The sequence below is a fragment of the Perca flavescens genome, chromosome 21 (genome assembly GCF_004354835.1).
Source record: "Perca flavescens isolate YP-PL-M2 chromosome 21, PFLA_1.0, whole genome shotgun sequence".
Lineage (NCBI taxonomy): Eukaryota > Metazoa > Chordata > Actinopteri > Perciformes > Percidae > Perca > Perca flavescens.
Genome location: NC_041351.1, coordinates 12,782,342 through 12,804,236, shown reverse-complemented (window position 1 = coordinate 12,804,236; position 21,895 = coordinate 12,782,342). Strand labels below are relative to the sequence as shown.

General features: G+C 42.8%; 1 protein-coding gene across 19 annotated transcripts in view; it reads right to left on the bottom strand.

Annotated features, from left to right (window-relative positions):
• The window catches only part of tcf7l2 (transcription factor 7 like 2), an 88,178-nt gene that overhangs the window by 42,567 nt on the left and 23,716 nt on the right, over positions 1-21,895 (bottom strand). For 11 of the 19 annotated variants that reach the window (XM_028566943.1, XM_028566942.1, XM_028566945.1 and 8 more), the window contains exons 4-5: positions 15,892-15,993; positions 8,296-8,355 (exon numbers count right to left, since the gene is read on the bottom strand). In XM_028566943.1, coding sequence (XP_028422744.1) covers positions 8,296-8,355; positions 15,892-15,993 — 162 coding nt within the window. The remainder of the gene's footprint in view (positions 1-8,295; positions 8,356-15,891; positions 15,994-21,895) is intronic. The other 8 variants (XM_028566949.1, XM_028566952.1, XM_028566954.1 and 5 more) reach the window with 1 other exon arrangement.

Genomic DNA, 21,895 nt, shown 5'->3' with positions numbered 1-21,895 from the left:
AATCCAGAGATGGAGGGGAAAGCTAGCAGGAGTATTTTCCAGCAAATGCAGCTCCTCATCCACAGCTTCTCTGCCGGCCCTCTGTGATGTGTGCCTGTGTCCACTGGGGGCTACAATTAGCCCATCAAACTCATTACAGCCGGGAATCCACACCGCCTCTCCAATCCCCTTTGCTGGCTCTCCGAAGCCTATGCTACTCCATAGAGACAGGCAACTTGTTAGACTAGGGGAGGTAGCCTTTGATGTGCCAGGTTCTGCCGAGGCCTCCCTTTTTGCTCATATCAAGGCTGAGAAGATATAACAATTAAAATGGCGGGAGAGGCAGACTGACACCGCAGTATGTGCTCGTGCAGCTCGTGTGCCATGTGCTTGCCTGAGCACCTTGGACCTGATCCTCACAGGTAGGGGGTGCACCTCAGTATTAGTGTAGATATCAGTTACCCAGAGGCTGGTGAAGTAAAGACGAGTCACATACAAGAGAGACGTTCTTTATGCCAATGCTATAAATCTGTCACGTGGCTTCTCCTTGCTTCTGACTGGCTGGCCCTGTTTCTGTCTGTGTCTGTCAGTTAAGACCTGCCACTTACCCTGTGGCAGTGGTGCAGCATTTCACAACATTTTCTGGCCTGTGGCCCTGTGCTTACTTTTATTAATAATTCCTCTATAAATCAATAAGTCAAAACTAATCCAACAATTTTAGGTATTCATTAATTGTAATTAATGAAGCAAAAATGCCAAACTTTTCTTTTTTTACATCTCCAATGTGAAAATGATCTGCTTTTTGTTTTGTATTATTTCATATCTTATACCATTGGGTTTGGGACAAAATGGGCAATTTGAGGACGCCACCTTGAGCGATGGGAACTTGCAATGGTCATTTTTCCTAATTTTCTGGTATGAATATTAGTTGAAGTCTTAATTTTATCGTGACGACAGCAATGAAGTTGTTTAAGAGCGGTATATTTCTGCTGAGGGTTTTATTCCAACAACATAGGTAGAGTAGCTCCAAATGTATTATAAAAATGTATTATATGGCAGTGTGGATACACTTCAAACCTACTTTTTTCTAAAGAACCTATCTAAATATATACATTTTGATTCATCGATCTTTAGAAATCTCCCCTGACCTCGCCTGTGTCTCAAGAGATCCCATGTTGGGTCCAGACCCCAAGCTGAACAAACTCTGGGCCAGTGGTTGAGATGGGCTGCTGTGTTACGTTGTGTAAGACACGGCTCCACTTCTGTCTCTGCTCCAGTGGGGCTCGGTGGCAGACAGCCAGGTAATTACACAGCACTGACTACCAGCTTGGAGAGAAAGACCCACTGCCACACACACAAAAACACTTATTTGTATGTGAGTATAAAGATCACACAACCCAACCTGCACACACAACAATATCTTTCTCACACACACACACACACACACACACACACACACACACACATACACACACACACGTTTTAACCATTTATTTATGTCCACATGAAGAAAATGATACAGGGACACAAATATTACAGATGCAGTACAATACATATGCAAACTCATGGACCAGTGGCATGCTGCAGGTCTTCACAATATCACTTAATAAGCACAATACTCAGTTCTTAAGGGTATAAGTAGCAACATCTTCGCCATATGTGGCGGCTGCCAATAATAGCGCGCAGACACACACACACACACACACACACACACACACACACACACACACACACACACACACACACACACACACACACACATTATGTCAAGGAGAATTACAATGACTCCAACCTGACCCGGCTCTACAGCTGTTCTGCCTCTGGCGTGAGTGTGCCTCAATTTACTGTTTGAGGTAAAAGATTACCCACAGTTTAAACAGGTGTGTACTTATGCAGATGCGCAGCACAAGCATGTGGTTTGCATTTGTTGCTGCAGTGGAGCCAGAGTTTTCGCTGGAGCAGGAGTCAAGCCCAACATGTCATTGGGGTAGGTGATTTATTAATTTTCAATTCCCCAAACTCAGGAAGTGGATATTTCCTAAAAATCCGTTCTAACAAAATTTGGAATTGTGAGAAAACTGCTAGATTTCTCTGAGTTATCGCCGAAAGAATATGTGTAGTTGTTGTCTCTTCATTTATATGATTGCATATTGAAGAGCACTGCTCATTAGCCACAGAAAAAAAGAATAAAAATATATTGAGCATTTACCCAGGTTTCTACCTCTGTAACATCATATGTAAGCATTGTATTAGCTCTGTTTATTTAATTTGCTTTTGTCCTCATACTACTCAAAGGTAAACAGATATCCTAGTATGACATCACTATTTCTTAAAGGCCTTGCAACAGCTTAAGACATCCAAAAACATTGGTGCATAACAGAGTCATGACCAACTCAGCCACACAGGCTAAAGACTGAATGTCACTTCAAAAAGCAGATATTTTAAATTATCTTCAGGGCTGATTCCATCAGTTTTTTTGTTATTCTTCAATAATCCCAACAGGTTTACCACTTGCTTTGAGTTAGTAGACTGTAAAATAAAAACATAAAGGGTGCAATGATAATTCATTATGATTATTTCCATCATCATGAGAACATTAACATTTCAAAACCTTCAGATGAGGTTGCAAAGTGAATGAATCCATGGCTGGAATACAGCAACAACATTGGTTAGCCATTTCATTGTGACATTACAAAAGCACCACAAAGTGGGTAGGCATAAAGGCAAGTAAACTGCACCAACAAAACAAAGAGGAAGTCATGGTTCAAGGAAGCACGAGGTATTCTCTCTCCGTTGTTGGTTATTCCAGACTTTATCCAAAGAAAGAATCCTGTTTAAAAAAAAAAACTGCAATGGATTCCAGTGAATGCCAGTGAGAATCAAGCGAGCTATTCATGCTGCCAGTTGATTTAGGCACGCCTCGCTACACACCAATCAGCCCGGCCCCTGCCTCGCCAGCCACTCACTTGTCTGCCATTCCAACACAAGATGGAGACAGTGCCAAAAGTTCCAATTAAAATATCCATTTGTGATGTCTGTGCAAAAAAAAAGAACAAAAAAACAAGTACCAAGCTTTTTCGATAGCGTAGGAGAAAATACAACAAAAGCTGCCAAAATTCTGTGGACAAGCCACATACTTAAGAGTTTTCTGTCTACACAAACTAATACTAAAGTATGGAGAGTGTGTATGTAGGCAGAATGTGTGTGCGCGAGAAAGAGAGACAGACAGAGCATGTGTGTGCACGGCAGTGGGAGCGTCTTGTTATGGAGGAACAGAGCATGTTGCAGATAAGAGGGCGATGCTGTTCAAAGAAAAAGGCAGGCCGGTAAAGTGCGCGCGGATTCGACATCATCGCCTTACTGTCCCTTAATGAGCCTGGAGAGGAAGTCTGGCGTCCATAGAATCCGCTCCTGTCTCGCTCCAATCACGCTGCTGAGCTTTTTATTCAAATCTCACACACAACTGTCACACAGCCAGTCTGGCCGTGCTGTTTATCTTACTCCAGGAGGATGTTAACAAGACAAATGAATGAATAAATACACAAATAATGCGTTTAGGTAATGTTAATAATGTATGAAATGGAAGCTGCTTTTTGACAGTGGCGCTGCACTAAGGATTCTTCCCAACTTTGGTGACAGGCTTGTTTATTCTTTTCCCAGCATGCAATTCTCTGCATCTTTTACAGGCGATGTCTGGCCAATGCTATAGCACATCTCGCTGATGAGAAAAAGTGGTCTGACACATTAGTTTAGAATTCTCTCCCATGAAAAATACCCCATATACCGTCAGGATTGAGCCATCTCTCCCTTCATCCAAAACATCTAGTATGATGATCCTCCCTAATCTCACGGAATCCAGGTCTCCTTTTCACCCCATCACACTTCCCTCCTGCTATCACACGACTGATTTCAGTGACGTTTTAACAGGCCACTCCATTAGAGTAAATTTTTTTGGAAAAGCTGGATAAATAAATATGAAAGCATGTGCACACCTGCACAGGTATGCGAGAGCAGGCAAATCACAGCGTCACCTGCCTCATAGAAGTGTCCCAAACTTCCAGGACTATTAGAAAAAACAAAACAAAAACGGGAAAAAAAACAGGAGCAGGGGGGAAAATGCTCAAAGAAACTGACTCGGTAGGAAAATAAGTCTCACATCAAATTCCTTCCCTGGGCCGAGACAAAAGCAGGGCCTGGCACTCAGACACCGTCAACAACACACACTTGGAAGACGGAGAAGAAAAAAATAACAACACGCACATCAAAACCGGAGCCAAACAAATCCAAGAAAAGTTCAGATAGGTCTTCAGTGGAACTGCCAAGAGGAACAAAATCAAATAAATTGGGGGGTTAGTCTCATTCAGGCTGGCCCGACAAACCTGAAAACACTGTTTAGAATATATGAGGAAGGTGACAGAGGATGATGCTAAATGACTCAGAAAACAGATACCCAGTGTTTACCCTTGTAAACTCCAAAGAAAAGCCCCTCTCCTGTTATAACGTGGGTGGGAACAGAAAACTGAATTCAAAAGGCGGCTTAAGTGCTCTCTGGAATCACTCAGCATTCCACTGTCTTCAACACACACACACACACACATCCACAGAGTTCAAATTTGACTGTGACAGTGTATTCATCCATAACTGTAAATTGTTCTTTGGGGAATTTGGCAGGGTTTCATATTCTCCCCTATCTTTCCCCACTCTAGTCCCCATCTTCTCTCCCTGTCCAAAAAGCTGTCTCTATCACTCTCAATCACAAGCTGCTCGTACATATGTATACAACAGACAGTCGCCATAGCAATTGTGGGATTGCTCAATGCTAAGTCATTATAAAACCAGAGGGATTCAGGAGACCACGTAGTGATCTGTAGCTTATGACAAAAAGACGCAGTAATAGCTTGTTTGGTGCATCTCTGAAACACCTTTTGTAGTTTCATTGCTTTTCTGATTATTGATTGATTGCTTTTGAAGTACATGTGGCTCTTATGAATGGTTGAATTCTTAAATGATAATGTCTTATCTTAGCACTGCCCTGGTAGCCAACAAGATATAAGTATCAGCACTGGAAAAGGGTATACATATTTAGGCTTCAAGTGTCAAAGCCTAAATATTTATTTAAAAAGCATTCCCGGTGCTACTGAATTTAGTCCTGCTCAATGATAATAGGAAAATTAGAAGTGTTTGGACCATTTATATAGATCACATCAACACTGTTTATTCTTAAAGGCCTTATTATGGCATGTCAATGCACAAGAGCTCTCCAGGAAACTACTAAAAGATGTGACATTAACTATTAGAAACTTAAAAGCCAGATTTAGTCTGGTTGTAGTAAACTAAATCTCCTACATATAGAGAAAGCCTGACTTTCCTTTGTTGTGATTGGTCGGCTCAAATACACATACACACACTAAAAAGCGTGATCCTCTAAAGAGTGAAACTTTTCTTAACTTTGGAAAGGCTGTCAGTTTGAATGAAGCACAATATTGCAAACACACCCTCACTAGTTATACATTTTTCAGGCCCCTTTTTTTTTCATTTTTTTTAATAAACAAAGGGCGACATTATCATGGTACTTATGTACCTACAGTGCATGCATGCTACAATGCGCATGTGTCAGTGTCATAATACTCAAGAGCAAAAAAAAAACTCTGCAAGCCACCCATGGGATATTCACTTCACTCTGTTCTCAAAAGTTCACTTCCAAACTTCCTGGAAAAAGGAGCAGACATTTCTGAGGAATAACAAAGAGGGTTAGTGAGAGTAATAACATTGTGTTTAATCCCACACAATTCGGCCTCATACCAGAGTGAGAACAGAAAGCCAAGGGGGACTTGCAGCAAAAACAAACCAGCGCTCCTGCAGACGGGTGTGTGTTAGCAATGCATAACAACAGAACCAAGTGTCAGAATCATTACCTAAAATATGGTTAATTCAGTTTGTACCTAAATTGAGAGGAACAGCACCAAAAATAACAGGTGAGATAAGCTTTGTGTTGAGAATAAAAAGTTGTAGTGCATTAACACTGTTTTCCTCAGCTGCCCGCCTGCCCCCTTCTCCTTCTTCGACGTAGTTCCCCTCCTCTTTGTGGCTCAGCTGAAACCTCAGCCCCTTCCACACTGCTGCTGGGGGGTGAAAAACGAGGTCACGGATCATCTTACTCCAGCCTGCCTCCGTATGGTCACAACCCCCGTCCCCTCCCTCCACACCTTCCCCTACCAGCACCTCTCACTCAAAACTTCATTCCATCACTGTGGCCAAATCCACCTCATCCATTCTCCCTCCTCCCCCAGTTTCATTTCTTCCCTCCCCTTTTCTCCACTCCCACCCTTCCTGTGCCCTCAGCCCAGGGCTAATTGGTAAATCTGTTGAACCATGCCAGCCCTAACAATGAGACACCTGGAGTTCTGTCAAAACAAGTTTCCCTGTGAAACGGCCTCCAGTGTTAATACAGTAGCGTAGGGAGCTGCTGAGTCTGTCGTCAGCCCGGGAATCGTGCTATGTGGGGAAATTTGTCAAAGCTGAGTCCACGCGACTGTCGGTCTGTTAGGAGTGGTTCATCATAAATTAGATTATTTATCAATAACATTTTTGAACCTTGATCCTAGTTCTTTGTGCACATTAACTATGACCAACCCATGGTTACCACATCTCTCTAAAAGCCTTCTGAGTTCAGGTGTGTGGGTTAAATGAGTTCATGCTGTTGTATGCACATGAAAGTTATAACCTGATCTGACATAGCTGACGTCCTGTCATCTAAAACTCAAGTCACACCTTAGACGCGGTGATACTACATATGCGCTGGTGTAGACAAAGGTGTGTTTGTAAGACACAAACACACGCAGAAAGACAGGCACACCCAACAGTGATCCTGCCAGACCTTGTCAAACAAGTTCTAGCAAAGGAGCTTGTATAAGTGAGGGAAGGGGAGGTAGGCAGCAAGTTGACATGGTGAGGTGAATGTTTTTTTTTGTTTTTTGTTTTTTAAATCCTAGTAGACTGCACAATCATAGTAACAGTTCTTTGCACAATAAAACATGATTTACCTTCTTTCTTTCTTTGTTTTTTAGAATTGTGTTATTTACTGGCAACAAAGGCCCTACAGAGTTAGCAAAATCAACAAGCAATTGATTAGTCAAACAATTCAAGTAGGCAATCCACACAGCCATGGTCGCCTCAGAGGGGATTAATTAGTTATCCTTTGGGCTTCATAATGTCAGCGTCTATCCAGCTTCACACAGCCTAACTGAAGCAAACCAAAACAAGGCTTATTGATGTCCTCAGCATGTCAGCTCTGCAGTCAAATCAAGACTAAATTTACCTTTACGTTCCACTTTTTTTCAATTACAGCTTGTATTCCAGGGATTTTTTTTTTTTTTTAGAGTTGCAGGACAATGACAGAGGAATCAGAACTATTTTAAATTAGAAGACATGCAGTGTTACGACACATCTTCAACCAGAGGATGTGAACAGTGTGTGTTTACATCCACAAAACAGCTTCTCAAAGAAATACAAACAACAGAAAGACTGCCTTTTGTTGCTGGTGGATTGTAGGCTAATTCGATATCAAATACATCCACAATGAACCCCAAAGCTAAAAGGACGATCCAGAATCTGAGATCGGTTAGCAATAAGAAAAATAAAGAAGGCAAACAGAATCCTTAACACACAGAAATGAGTGAAAAGCCAAACAAAGCTGAACAAGAAAACACCTTGACTACCCCGTGAAGCTTGAAAGTCGTCTCTGCTTAGTGATGAAAAGGATACTTTGCCAATTTAAAACCATCTCTGTGTCCTCTTTGTGTGGACAGTGTGTTTAGATGAATGCTGTTTGGCTTCTCTCCGTAGCGCCGACCTTGGCGAACCTCTGTGACCCGTTTTGCGTCATCCGGCGGAACTCGGCAGACCTCTGCTGCTCTCCTTGCTGGCGCGACAGAGAGAAGCTAAACATTGTATTTAAACACACTGCCCACAAAAAGATAAAAGACACAGAGCTGGTTTTAAATTGGCAAAATATTTCTTTAAGTAAGCACTTTAAATATATGAGGCATGTACCATCCAAAATATCCCTCCCCCACAAATATCCCATCACCTGGATTGACATTTCAGACATTAAAAAGCACACCAGCAACAAAGAAGCAGCACTGAATTATAGCACAAAGCACAACACAGCATGATTATTATTATCATCATCACCAGAATTGAGGTTATTCATTCATTATTTTTGTTTTAAAAATCATCAATTATCAGTTGTTAATTTGCGTGTGGAATCAGCCAAAAAATCCAACAAGATATTTTTGGAATTCAAAGGTCTCTCACCAAATGAAATTGGTGAAGGCTCAGATCTGACTGTCCGGGGAATTCCCAGCAGAAGGGCCCCTGAAAGGCAAAGATGGATGTTCCCAAGTCACACAATTATATCAGCTCTCCATCTCTTGTTTGCTCCCTCTCTTTCTCTCACACACACACACACACACACACACACACACACACACACACACACACACACACACACACACACACACACACACACACACACACAGACAGACAGACAGACAGAGAGACACACACACACACACAGAGACACACACACAGACACACACACACACACACACACACACACACACACACACACACACACACACACACACACACACACACACACACACACACACACACACACACACACACCACACACCATCCTAGCTGACCAGGTTTTATGCAAAAGAAACGTGTTCTCCCTGGAAATAATGCATCCCCCGGCTTTTTAGTTATTTAAACTACTGCCTCGTCTCTGCTGGCTCAGCTTTCTCCTGGGTGCATGTTCTGCCCCATTATTACTAATCTTACACAGATAGAATAGGAGAACACTGGCTCTGCACTGGTTACATGGCTGTTGGAACTGGCTGGCTGGTTGTTAAAACAATATTTCACTTTGGTAGAACATTGTATCTGCTCAGCATCCACAGCTTCACAGACCTTAAAGAGCAGTCAGCTGGTCTGGGGATCCACTGTTACCAACGTTTTGGCACAGTTTTTCTCAAGCTTTAAATATCATGATCTGGCACAGAGGAGTAAATAATATCAACTGAGTGCCGGGGTCATGTTTTTCTTGATGTTAAAGCTGTTAAAAGTGCATTTATAAAGTAAATGACACTCAGAAAGTGTGCTGACTACGGTTCCCCAGAGCAGTCATGTCTACTATTTTTATCACTTCACTGTGTACACTAAAACTGAAGTTGTGAACTGCCTAGTTTTACTAGATGTTCTGATATAAGTTTCTTAAGAGGAGGAGGCATTCAGAGATTTACCTGGCAGATTTGTACCTACTGCTCCTAAGAGCAAAAATCAGATCTCACATGTCTCAGAGATATGTCAGGAGACGATAGAGGAAAGGACAGGGAAGGAAAAGAAAGAAAATAGAGAAAGGGAGTTATTGATTTCATGAGGAAGAAAGGACATGCTACTGGAAGTCTCAGAACATGCAGAGAAAAGCAACAGGGCCTTTAGTTTACTGAGGGGCTCCAATAACTAAAAGCTACTGTGCAAGTCGCTTTCTGTGCAGCAAGATCACTGAGTTCTATTTGTACTTGTGCTTGTGCTTGACCCCGGGGCCAGCTAGATAACTTTTCATAACAGCTAGACAGTGAACACTGTGGTTATTGGTGACACACACACACACACACACACACACACACACACACACACACACACACACACACACACACACACACACACACACACACACACACACACAGACACACACACACAAATATGTATTATCCTTTTAAATGTGCACGTCCAACATAGTATCACACATTCCCTGGGGTAGCTTAAGTTCACAAGGGTTATTCGACGGTCAAATACCAGAGCAGGGAAAATAGACGACAATGGTCCTAGAACTATTCACACCCACACAGAAACACACAGAGACAATACAAAAAGCTGCTGTTCACATTTCCTACAGTAAAATGTAATGGAGAGGCTCCTTAATTAACAGTGTTCTTCGCACATTCAATACATACATTTTTTTTTTCAATTTTGGATTCTGGTCAGTTGGCCTTTACCACTAGCATCATTATTTAATCCAAAGGGCCCTCATGGCAATTTATCAGGTACCTTTACTTTAAAATGTTTAGGTGTACTGTTAGTAAGGAGAAGACTCTTCAGTCAATGTTGTGGTTTTGTTGTTGACTAAGCCAACACTGAGTGGATTGTCTGTGGGAACAAGCGGCCGTCCAGACTGCCGGACAGATACAATGACTGAGGTGCTCTCATTTTCATTGTCACAGCTCCCGGGCCTGACGCTACGTCTCGACGGCCTCGCATTTTTGGCCCGAGCCAATGATGTAAGTGTGACCCCTTGAACTACTGTCTTGTTTGTAGAAGACAGTGAGAGACAGCTGACAGGCACAATGGTCTCTATCTGAGATCTGGATTGTGTGTCCAAAAGATATTGTCCAACTATATATATATATATATATATATATATATATATATATATATATATATATAATATATATATTTCTAAAAATCAATTCAGAAATTATTCATGGGAATGTGTCATATTAATAATCCTACATGCCAAAAGCAACCACAACAATAACTAAATGTGTGAGATATGAGCTTTCTGTTGCAGCAAAGGTTAAGGGTGGATGGATGCATACAGAGAAAGAAGACAAAAGCGGGGGAGAGGTTATTTGGAAAAAGGCTTAAAATGCAGAGGGAAAGTGCAGTTTAAGGTTGGCATAAGTCAGGATAGAAAAAGCCTTCTAGGTAAAGCCTATAGACAGTGTGTGGGTGGTGCCTGCTGACCACAGGGTCGCTCATTAACAGCTGAGGAGGCCAGGCATCCCAGAGTTCTGGGCAATTGTCTGCCTAGCCCAGGTGCATGGCCCATTCAGACCACAGGAAGCCCCCTTTATCCCCATTCCTCTAAAAATGGACAGAGACGCGGTCAAGGAAGGTGAATGTGATCCTGGCTCTGTCTTTTCTAACACAAACCTAGAGTAGCAGTCGCATGCCCAGCTAGTCCTTTGGCCCATTGTTGGTATCCAAAGAGTCATTGTGGCGTGTCTTTTCTGAATGCTCGGTGTTAGTTTGTTTAATAATATCAAAAACACCCCAGCTCTTTTCACACAGCCTCCTTCCAGTACACATTTGTTAGAGAAACAAGACTGAATGGGAATGAAATAAGCATGTTCAGTAGTTGTAAAGGCTCAGGTGGGAGGTCTTGCAGGCCATAAAAATGGCCAGATTCCATCACTTCCTCCACACTAATTACCATACACTTGGAGCAAGTGCCCCCTCTCTCTTCATCCCTGTGCCCATGCTTCACTACCTCTGACACACACACACACACACACACACACGCACAATAACACACAGGGAGGCGCAGTTGGGAAATGGTTAACACTCCAGCCGTCCCCTGCTGCCAGTGAAAGCCCACAAAACAATAGAGACATTGTTTGACCAGGGCTAGGCTCTAGACTCTAAGGCTGTGTGTGCGTGTGTGTATGTGTGTATGCACGTGAATGTCAGGAAAGTAGTTTGTGTGTGTATGCCCTTAACATTTGCATGTTTCTGCCCCAATTCACAGAATTGTGAAAGTTCAGAAACATGATTCAATAGTGTAGAATAGAGTGTTTTAAATGCTTTTATATATCTCATTCTTGAGGTGCTGTTTCTTTATCTCTATTTTAGAAAATGTTTGATAGCATGACTGAGATTAGTTGGGTTAATACCTTTGAGCCAAATAATGTCATGACATTACCAACTTCAGCTTGGACACCTGCTGAGTCCTTAACTGCACTTTTGTTGATGCTATCAACACACGCACACTTTAAGTAATGGACTTGCAAAACAATCTGGTATGGTACGTTATGTTGTGTTACTGGGCTAATGCAATAATCACTGTCTAAGTGTAAAGATGGTAAAAGAAAACACACACACACACACACACATACATCACTTTCTAAATTCAGCCACCAGCTTTAAGCTACTTCCTGCTAAGTATCCAAAAAGTCTCTTCAAGTCCACAATGTCAAATTAAAACATCACAATAAAAGGCACGTTGACAAAGCAAGGACTGTTTATGATCTTTCCCTCAGGAGCTGTGTGAGGCATACAAATGTTTCTTGGGAGTCTCTCCCTCAAAAAATACACATCAATCGGTGGATAAATATTGAATAACTTTCAGCCAATGGCCTAAAAGTTCAGCAGCGGCAGGTTTGGAGGCTGCCTGCGGGGTGGTCAAGCACTTCAAAGGGTCCTGCGTGACCCCCTTCGAGAGCATGGTAAACAGGGGCATACCGCGTGCCCTCAGAAAGACCAGCCTGCGTGAGGTCACTTCCTCTTTTCTCGGCTGATTCACCTCGACTGAGCCTTCCAGCCAGAAATGAGACCGTCTGTCTGCATCTCCGTCCCTGTCGATCTCTCTTCCATCCTTCTCCTCAGCCACAACTTTCCAACAGGCTTTATCTACAGCCATCGTTATCTTACCCTCTATCTCTCACTGTCTCTCTGTTGTTGTTTCAACGGTCTCGGGGTCACTTAGGCTTCAGATTGCTGTTATTTTGCAGGCCAATCGACGGCTTCTTATCACTGCTTATGCAGCCTGCTAGCGCTAAAGCCAGGGAGAGAGCAAGGTGCCTGAGTGTTTCTATGCATTAGTAAACAAAAACGATTTTTTTGCAAAGGGGATCACATACTGGAACATGCAGGGATACATTTTCTGGTAAAAAAAAGAAAAAAGAAAAGCTTGACTGATTGAGTGACACCAGCGGGAGTCCGTGTGGGGTTATCATTGGTAAGCACAATGCTGTCCACAGTTATCTGTCTTTTCTATACGTACAACAGACGGTATGATGCAAACCATGGAAACATTCAATCACACTTCCTTCTCAGTCAGAGGTGGATGCTGGAGCAGGATGGCAGGAGCGGCAACTATACAAGCTGCATTTCACATTCAATATATCAGTGGTGCTAACAACGAGATGTGTGCCTATACACAGCGATGCTGCAATGCCTCTGATCTTACCAGCCTGTGTATTCTATCAAACAGATCACACTAGGGCTGGGCAATATGACCACAAATATTACAATGTATTCTCTCATATTGATCAGTGTCAGTACTAATCACGACATCAGTTTAATAGTGCTCCCACTGGCCCGTTCTGCTTTTGCTTCTGTTTTTCGGCTTCAAACTAAAGCCCAAAGAAAGAAAGAAACCAGAAGGTTCATTAAAATTTCAGATAGTGAGTTATTTATCATCAAATCCAACTGTTATTGACCCTGCAGTCTTTTACAGTATTGGGCAGCAACTAAAGATTATTTTCATTGTCAATTAATCTGTAGATTATTTTCTCGATTAATCGATTATTTGGTCTATACATTGTCACAAAATTGTGAAAAATGTCGATCAGTGTTTTCCAAAGTCCAAGATATTGTCCACAACTCAAAGATATACAGTTTATTATCATAGAGGAGTGAAGAAAAAAAATATTCACATTTAAGAAGTTGGAATCAGAGATTTTCTTATTTATTTTTTTATGAAAAATTACTTAAACCGATTCATCAATGATCAAAATAGTTGGCAATTAATTTAATAGCTGACAACTAATCGATTATTGTTTAATCTTTGCAGCTCTAGTCTCTTAACTTCATTTTAGTTCTGGCTATATTGCCATCTAAGGGCAGAAACCTCAGATCCCAATAAGGACCAAATTGAATCGGTTATACCTCGGTCCAAGGAACATGTGTGCCAATATGTTCGTTTTTAAATCTCGCTAATCAGTCACTTATTACGCATTTTTGTATTGTATTTTCATGTAACTCAATAGTTACAGTCACTCCATTGTGTTGTTGTGAATGGATTTATATTCCAGCAATGTGCAAGCTTATGTTTTCCATCTGACTGGTTGTCCATCTTCGTTGTTTCAAGTTTGTTTTTCGCCCTACAGCCAGTTTCTGTTGTGGTGTTGCCTCTTTGTTCCAAGCCTAGCATTAGTGTTGCATGTCTGACTGTTTGTATTACCACCTTCTGTGTACATTGTGGAAAATAGATGCCTGAATTAATTTTGCCAACAAAAAAAAGCCAAACGTGTTATGTTATAATTTTAGATTTTAGATCAGTGGAGCACCCAATTAGTCATTAAGGAATCTAAATTTAGAAAAAAAATATTACAACAGAAATGTATATAAAATGGCATCACTAATGCATTCTGAAAAGTTGAGCTGCAAACATTACACTTTACTTGTTCTCAAACTTCCTTTAAAGGGGAGCAGGAGTTTAGGTGGATGTGAGGTGGTAAGTATTTACAGCCATATGACTCATAGCAGGATAAAACCTCAAGTATTTACCTGCAGCTTTTGCTGCCTACGACCAGTTTAATGACTTCATAGGAGTTGGGACTCTTTTCTCAGCGTCTCCTAAAATAACAGAGTATGAAGAGGCCCCTGAACTCTTTGGTATAAAAATAACACTAGTATCGCAGGGAAAGATAAGGAGCTTGTTTTGTTCAGAATAACGCTGTCATTGCTAACTCTTTGTCTTAAATACAACTTTTGACAAGGTTTCTGTTTCAAATAAACAGCCTTGTCAGCTCCTGCTATTTTAAGACGTGCTTAACTTAAATGGGCAAAATACCAAGGAGGCCTTGGCTTGCCAACTTTCGATTAACTGTTCAAGATGGTATTTATCACGGACCATAAAAGTGACTGAACTGATCAAATGTCAAATATGACTCAGAGGGACAGTGTTGTCTTGACAGTGCAATTTGTGTGATAAAAAATCATCGCTTCCTCCTGTGAGCTCCAGAGCCATAACGACAACTAACTGTGTTGTTGCACAGAGGGCATAAACAAAAAAGGGTCTGCCATGTATTATTAGCTCCAGCGCTGAACAGTTACCACAGGAGATATTCTATTCATGAGCACACAAAGTTGGAAGGCTTCTCTATCTAAAATCGTTATGCACTTTTCAAATTTTCATAACGATATGTAGAAGATGCACGACTCCAAAACAAAAGTAACAACTGTGCCAATAATGGCCCGGGGCATTCATGATGATGATCACCTCACTAATTCTGCTCAATCCCCACTCTCATTGATTTTCCTGGCTCGCTAACCTGTGACCACATACGCACACCTCCCAATGTTCAACCTTTCCCGCTGACCTTCTGAAAACTTCATGCCTTTAGCTATCTACTAAGTTCACGTTCAACTGTTCATTGTAGAGCTGCTTGCCTCTTAGATATTGACATGCCTGGGGTGGATGATCTGTTACGTGTATGTACTGCGTATGCCCCTATAGCTGTCCAGCCAACTCTCCTGCCAGACTACTCCTCCAACTCCATGGACAGGGTAATCAGTGTTGAAGGAACGCCCACACTTCCCTTAAAGACAGTATGTTAGCAGCCCAGCATTAGCTCATTCTCGTGAAAACTTTGTCAACATTAGACCAGTTTTTTCATAATCTTCCAGCTCAGTACAAGGCTGGGCTGGGAGCAGTCATTTCCTCTGGGATTACAGGCGGCGTGGCTGTCCAAAGAACAACTGCTACACCTGCCACAGTGGCAGCCCCCAGTGCCATTCGCCTCCTGATCATTTACTAACAGATGAAAGCTATACTTTCTGGGATCCACAGAACTTTCATTGTCAAAATTTACATGAGTTTACAAGTTTACATAAAACTGACTGGGTGTGTTAGTGACTGTGATAAGGGGTAAATGCAAACAAATATGCATTTTTTTCAGTCAAAACATCCATTCATAGGGGGAAGGGGAGGGCTTTAACACTGAAGAAGTTTTCAGGATGGATAAGAGAAGAGAAGCAGGGTTTGTTTGTTTTTTTTGTCATGAATAAGGGAAGAAGAGCTGGTGAAAGAAGAAAAGTACCAGGCGGAGTGTTACTTACAACGATGTGTGCCGGTGACGGGGACCTGGCATCTTTAAGTGCTTGTCTACTTTGAAGACCTCCTTGTTGAACATCTAGCAGGGGCCATTTCATCTGTAGGTACTGAATGGTAGAAAGGAAACAGAATGGAAAGAAACAAACAAAACATGTTAACAATGCAGAAAGCAAAAAGAACAAATTAAAAATAAGACAAAAGGGAGACAACATTTCTTACATGGGTGTATGGGTGTGGAAACTCAAAAAAATGGAAAAGCAAATAAAGATCTTAAAGCGGCTGGTGGATGGGGGTGAGGATGGCCTCAAGCATGTATGTGAGAGTCCAGCAGGAGTGCTCACAGTAGATGTGAAAATCAAATTACACATTTTGAGAAATATACAGAACAAAACTCTTCTTTTAGTAGCCTGGCTCCTTCTCGGTGAGCAGAATTTTTTAAAACAAAAAGTGTAGTCGCTGACGGGTGACTTTGCGTTTCATTAAGTCACTAATTTGGAGTTTGGGGATGGCAGACGTTAAAGGTAGTACTGTACACACCTCCTGGCTTTAAGATGACCTAATGTCATAAATGTGACTGTTGTTAAGACTTTTACTGGAACCCATAAAGAGGTTAAAGCGTGGCGTCTTACCACGCTCCTCTGGGGCTAAACCTCCTGACTGCTCCCATAAATGATTTACTTGGCCTCTATCAGAAGTCTCTCTCTCTCTCTCTCTCTCTCTCTCTTTCTCTCACACACACACACACACACACACACACACACACACACACACACACACACACACACACACACACACACACACACAGATAAGCCGAAACAAGGGTCATGAGAAACATCTGTCTGTTATAAAATGGGTGGAGCCCTTTTAATTTGATGACATGTGCTGCATTGACGGTATTACCTAAAATGGTCTACCTTGTATCTTTACATATTGGCCATACAGCAAATTCTCTGTAGATTTGTCGGCCACCGACAGCCAAGTGTTGACCTTGCTATAGTATGTGGTCTAGACACTGTTTACCAATGTCACGGCCACCTATTTTGAGGGAAAGCGGTCACAGCAGCTGTTTTGGCTCACAATAAAAACCTATATGTCTCAAGACACCAAATGCAAGAACAGGAACAATCTGTGTTACCGGCTAATTAATACAAACGGGTGTAACAGGCCTATTTTGTAAGCTTGGTGCCATAGATACTTCACTTGGTAACACAACGGCAGAGTGTGTGTGTTTTTTTTTTTATTTAAATTTATTTAAATGGATATTCATATAAGTTGCTCTATTACACAACAAATACCCCCTGACAGTCTGACAGGTCAGCTTGGACTTGGATCTGGGCCTATGATGCCATTTGCAGAAATCTGAACTCTGGAGTGCATTTTCAACGTCTGATATCCACATGTTTGGAGTTTGTTGCTCCACTTAAAGATGCTATCAGAATTCTATTCAATTATATAGAGGGATTGAGATCATGTGCTTCTTTGCAATGACGACATAAGACCTTAAAAAGGTTCATGCAATCCTGTTACATTTTATAATTATCTCACCATCATTATTGGCCCAGAGCCCAGGATCACATTTTGGCACTTGGTGACAAAAAGTTTAGGCATTTCGGTTTTATAAATTAGAACTTCAGTCTTCAATCATCATTTAGTTTGGCAGTTGTATAGTGATGCAGGTACATTAGATCCGATTTCTTTGTGTTGACGGCTAGTTTGTATGCATGTCTGAGGCTGTGTGTCTGTGTGTGTGTGTGTGTGTGTGTGTGTGTGTGTGTGTGTGTGTGTGTGTGTGTGTGTGTGTGTGTGTGTGTGTGTGTCAGAGCTGGTCAGAAAGTGAATGTGTCGCGACCCTTCCTGAGACTGTGTCTAAATCAGTGGTAATTAGCGAAGAGTTCACTGTGGGGTGCCTGCCAGTGGTAGACGCTGGAGGGAGTTATTGACTCCATGTCCTCGGTTACAGCACATGCAAGGGAAAAAACAGTTTGCTGCCTGGTCTTTCTCCACCACTACCACTCATTTAAAACCCCAAGATGGTTTTTATTGCTAAAAAAACTGGGTTTGTTTATGCTTGTTTGTATGTTCTGAGTGTGGAAAAAGGAAAGGTTGTAAAATCTCCAGAGTAGAGGTCTTTTTTATGGACCCCCCACACTGGGTATTAATTGCCATGAAGGGGAGAGAGGAGGAGAAGAGGGGGGTGGTGTTGTAACAGTAAAAGAGGAGGAAGAGAGTGACGGGGCTGCTGTCATCTATGAGGTAATTCAAGACAGTGTCCACTGGTGCCAGGGGGGGCTAGAAGACAGGGCAGTGCAGGAGAAAAGAGGGGGTCAATTGGGAATCCAGCATGGGAAAGTCCTGCCATTGGGTGTGCACACATGCTCACACATGCAAATATTCAAACACAGCTGCAGCTGGAGAAGGAGTCGAGCGAGAGGACAATCTGAGTAGGTGGGTAAGGAGCGTGAAGGTGACACCCCTGAGTGTGGTAGAGAGACACTGAAAGACTACAGAGAGAGGGAGGGTACCGCAGCGCATGCCCTGACAAGTGGCTCCACTTCAGCTCTGCTATTGCAAATGTTCTCACACACTAATCTCTCCTGCAGGTTTTACAAGCATGCCAAGGAAAACGGAGCCCTGGCAAGCACCGGGCTTTCTGACCACCCCCTTCTTGGCCTCCATCCTCTTCCTCCACCCGCCCGCCTGCCCTGCTAACCGACGCACCGGTCTTGAGTAGACCATGATCTCTGACCCCTCTCTGCTGTTCCAAGCCCCTCCCTGTTTCCCACTCTGCGACCTGAAAACTCTCCCGCTATGAGGGGGCCCCCCGGGTAACTCAAGAGCCATTCCAATGTGACAAATTGCTCCGGAGTTCCAGGATAACTCTCCTCTCCTCTGTCTCTCTTCCTGCCCCCCACCCACACACACAAACACTAGCACGCCCCCCTTGACAGACCCCCACCCTGCAAGAGCCACCCAGTGGCTGTGCTGCAGCTCCAGGTTGTGCAGCAGACGGCTTTTCCTTCGCCCCGCTCCCTTTCAGCCTCCCCCCTTTCTCTTCCCCTACCCTGCGCCCCTACTCGCTTGGCCAGCCCCACAATGGGAGCTGAATGACTCAATTGTCTCTGATGAAGTGAAAGACAAGGGAGTCCTCTAAATCCTTACACAGGGATGAACTCACTCTCACGATTTTCCTGTCCTCTACTGCTTTCCCAAGCACAAGAAAGGGGTTGGTAGAGGGGGGTGGGAGTTGGTGGAGGGGGAGTTGCTTCCAGAATAGTGCTTATTTTCCTTATTGATTATTTTGTGTGTTCTATTTTCAATTAGCCGTGTAGTCTATAAAATCAGTCAGAAAACAGGCCTGTCAGAGCCAAAGTGGTGACGTCTTCAAATAGCTTGTCCTCTCTGACCAACCGTCCAACACTGAAATATATCGTTACATTGAGAAGGCCAGAACCAATACAGTATGGCATTTTTCCCAAACGGTATTGGCAAAATACTACGGCTTTCCTCAATACCATTTTTGGGTTCCAAAGCTTCGGTAGAAATCCACTCACGACTAGAAACAGCGCAACCTTAAATAACAGCAAAACCCTCACACTGAGCTGAAATGGAAACACTATGCTGAGACACGTGTCTTTTTCGGTTTAATTAAAAGGCATTAATGTTTAAGGATCCTGTTATTCTACAGTATTGGAAAAAATTAAAAATGCTCTGTTGTTCAATTAAACTGCTACTTGTTTCAGATATATTTGTTTTACTATACCATATCTGAGCAGGTGCTTTCTATTTGCATGCTGGACTACTCACCCATATGTGAGTTACTGCTGCTGCACCAAGGTCTGGCATGTTATGAGCTACAGAGTGTAAACCCAGATCCACACTGACTGTCATCGCATTGAAAACAAGCTGAGGCCCTGGTCCCGGTGTCACAGCTCGTGGCAGAGGGGAAGTAAGCTCAAGACAATTGGAGGGGCATCCCGAGCGCTCACACATCATCCTCACATGTCTGCACACCGGCTCTCTCCACTGTTGTTACTAATTCAACAAGCTGGCACAGAAGCAATTTGGCCTAAACCTGGTACCAGTGCTAGACTCTGAGCCTCCCAAATATAACCCATCGTTTCCACATCCTATCAAACATTAACTAAACGTCAATACTTGCTATTGACAAAGAAGGAGGGGGGGAGAAGTATTACTCATACATTTTTAAGTGAGAATGACAGACAACGAAAGAGCAGGATTTATCCTCCCCTTTCTGGTCAACAACTAGCTCCTTTTTTCATAAAGCCCCCATCTGATGTGTTTATCAAATGCAGCCTGGCGGCTAGAGCAGCAGCCACCGCAGGGCTTGTTCGTTTTGTTTTGGATTAAGAGCAGAGGGCTTCAGACCAATCAAGCAAACAGAGATCCTTATGTGCCAATGTGGCTCCCAAACACTGGTCCACTTTCCAGCAGGGAACCGAGGGACAGATGATGAGGACCACTGGGGCACCATCGAGCATCCCAGCCATATGAGCAATGTGAGAAAGGAGGGGAGACAGAGGGGCAGAGACAGACAGGCATATAGCAGCTTGGGTTTAGAGTCAGCATATGGATACTGGGTGTTGCTCTAGAGAGTCCAGCAGATCTTCGACCCATCTGTGGCCGCCTCATATGACAGACATGACATAGCTCTACATGGGCGTCATAGGCAGATTTACAGATGACACATATACATTCACAGTGAAACCCAGACTTACTGTACATGCTTACTCGCTCATTCACACCTGAGCAACAATGCTCACCCACATTTGAACACACTCTGGTCGACAGGCCCGGTAGCTCCTCTGGGAGAGCGCTCAGAGATGGAATTGACAGCTTGCAGATTACACCAATCAGACTGCTACTCTAAAGAGCTTAATTTAAGTCTGAAATGATCAAGGCTAGTAAGAGGAGCCCATTCATAGCTCTGCAAGTAAACTGCACCAAGCTTAAAAGATTAGTCTATCTAGTTTGACTACAATTTTATCCCGTTAAAAACAAGAGCTGAGCATATTGTCTTGATCTGTTGCGGATATTGCCGGCAGTCTTTGTCCTCACTCACAGGTGGCAGAGAAGAAGCATACACGTGCTTATACAAACACCTAATTTGTTGAGAGAGGGACAGTAATTGTCTGTAATTGAGTGAGGAAGAACCTTAATGCAACACAGACCAATCTCCCTGGTTATAAAAGAAATCACAAGTCTACTCAGCTATGTGTCTGATTCGGTGTACCTGGTTTTGGAGGAATGGGTTTACTGTAAAACGATTAATACCTTGACGAAACTGGGAGAAAGTTAGACACAATAGTGCCTATAATGGCTGCTTTAGTTCTACTAATGCACATTTTATGAGTAAATAATAAAGACAAAAAAACACACCCCACCTGCTCTAATAGCCAGAGGCATTTTGCAACTAGGAAAATAAAAGTGGAATGTGGGAAGGCCTGGGGTTTGGGGCAGGAAGGGGTCCGCTGGGCCCATATTTACTCCAAAGCCAGAACCGCTTGGGGGTCCCACTGGCCCTGACAGCACTGGGGCCACCGACCTGATCCAAAACCTCCCCTCCTCACCTTCTCTACCCCTACTCCCTTTGCCAACAATCTCCACCTCCACCTTAAACTCCCCTTCTCTCTCTGTCTTGCAGAAAAACTCAACACAACACTTTAATAAAAGCACATTTTCCACATGGAGAATGAGCAAATTACCTCTCCACCCAACTCAGATATTACTTACCCCTTAAAATCTGGCTGTAGAAATTACTATTGTTCATAATATCTCCGAAAGTATTGCAGTCTTTGAGAAAAAAAGGGGAGAATTGCTTAGTTTTTAATTGATCTGTTCGGTGGCCTTTCTTGAGACTTATTTCCATAACACTTGACTTTTATCTGGCCTGTTCTGGAAGTTAGTTTCGCTCTCTTAAACACTGGTTCATGAGATAAGTATGGCTTTGCTCTGACACTGTTTACTTAGCAAGTGTGGGCAAATGTGCTG